This window comes from Rhea americana, unplaced genomic scaffold (genome assembly GCF_003343005.1).
Source record: "Rhea americana isolate MKP2758 unplaced genomic scaffold, rheAme1 scaffold_341, whole genome shotgun sequence".
Classification (NCBI taxonomy): Eukaryota; Metazoa; Chordata; class Aves; order Rheiformes; family Rheidae; genus Rhea; species Rhea americana.
In genome coordinates, this window is record NW_028186470.1 from 414,488 (window position 1) to 415,963 (window position 1,476).

A 1,476-nucleotide genomic window follows, 5' to 3' on the forward strand; every position below is an offset into this window, starting at 1 on the left:
TGGGGCTGGGGTCAGCTGCTGGGAGTTTTGCAATCAATACAGGGTAAAAAATAAAAAATAAAAATAAATTGGAAACCGTGACCCGCAAGCACTCGGTGGTGGCGTGTGGAGGCAGGGGGGCCTCGCTTCTTGCTCAGGAGCTAACCGGCATGGTTATCTTCCTTATTATTTCTCCCCCTTTTTCCTAAAGCATCTGTTTTCAGCCCACTTAATTTGTTCCTTTTATCTATATTAAATTACCATTTTTCTCCCCCCCTCTCTCTTTCCCTGTAAAATGTCACTCTTGAAATAACTGCATCTACAACTCTCTCTTCCCCCCCCACCCCGTTTTATTTTATTTTTTTTTTATTTTTAATGTCGTTAGGGAGAGATTACACAGAAGTAAATGGTGAAGCTGATCATTGCTAAACCAGTTAGAATTCATGTCATGCGGAACATTAGAAATTATGCCTCTTTGAGGAACCGTATTTAGCAGACATGAAAGAAAAGAAATTACCTCCTTCTAGAGCTCGCAAATTGGAATTCCATTAACCTCGCAGGCACCGAGACGGGGCTCGCGCCCCCGGCGCCGGGTCAAGGTTAAGAGCCGGCGCTGGGACCGGCGCGCCGCGGGACCCGCCGCTCCCGGCTCGCTTGACCTTCTCCTGGTTTCGCCGGTGCCCGCCGGCGGCTTTTCCCGCTTTGGGCCTAATGGAAGGGAAAAAAAAAAAAAAAAAAAAGGCAAACGTGCTTCAACGTGCTCCCGCCGCCGTAACGCTCCCGCCGGGTGCGTTTCACCCACGCGCAAATACCGGCCGTGCCCCCCCGCCGCGACCGGGGGAGCCCGTAACGAGCGCCGGGCTCCGCGGCTGACGGCGCTGTGGTTCCCCCCCCCCGTCTCTCCGCAGCCGCTTCTCCCCCCAACGCGGTCGACAGGCCCTGCCTGAAGCTGAAGGTTTACGTTCGGCCGACAAGTAAGTGCGGGTGCTCGCGGGAGCCCCCCCGGGCGCCCCTCCGCGGCTCCGGGGCCGGCTCCCCCCGCGGGGTTTTGGGGTCCTGGCGGCGCGCGCRGCGCGGACGACGCTTGCCGCTGAGTCTYGGGTAGGGGGRAAAAAAAAGAAAGTAATAATCGCTGCACAGTGGCTACTTTTCYGAATCAAATAACTCAGCCATTTAAAAAAACAAATTATTAATTTTCTTCTGCTGTTAACGTGTAATTAGYAAATGGCAGCGGCTCTCCCTGGGGAAGGGCTGAGTGCCTGTGAAATGTCACCATTTAAAAGGATGTCTTTCTTTTTTTTATTATTTGCATGGCTTTAAAATAAAGCCCAATATAATGAAACCATCTGAAAAAAAAAAAAATGATTCTGTTTGGTTCAGGACTAGGACATGGTGAGGGGGGAAAGGAAAAAAAAAAACTCTCCTGATACTATTTTTTGGTATTTTCATAATATCGGGGTCTAATCGTGCCGGTGCGGCGCGGGGACGGAGGGCTGG

At 51.7% G+C, this 1,476-nt stretch overlaps 1 protein-coding gene across 1 annotated transcript in view; it reads left to right on the forward strand.

Annotated features, from left to right (window-relative positions):
- EFNA2 (ephrin A2) overlaps window positions 1-1,084 on the forward strand; it is a 2,666-nt gene extending 1,582 nt beyond the window's left edge. Inside the window, exon 3 of the mRNA XM_085311438.1 lies at window positions 834-1,084. Within this exon, the coding sequence (XP_085167564.1) occupies window positions 834-1,084 (251 nt within the window). The remainder of the gene's footprint in view (window positions 1-833) is intronic.
- The last annotated feature ends 392 nt before the right edge of the window (window positions 1,085-1,476 follow it).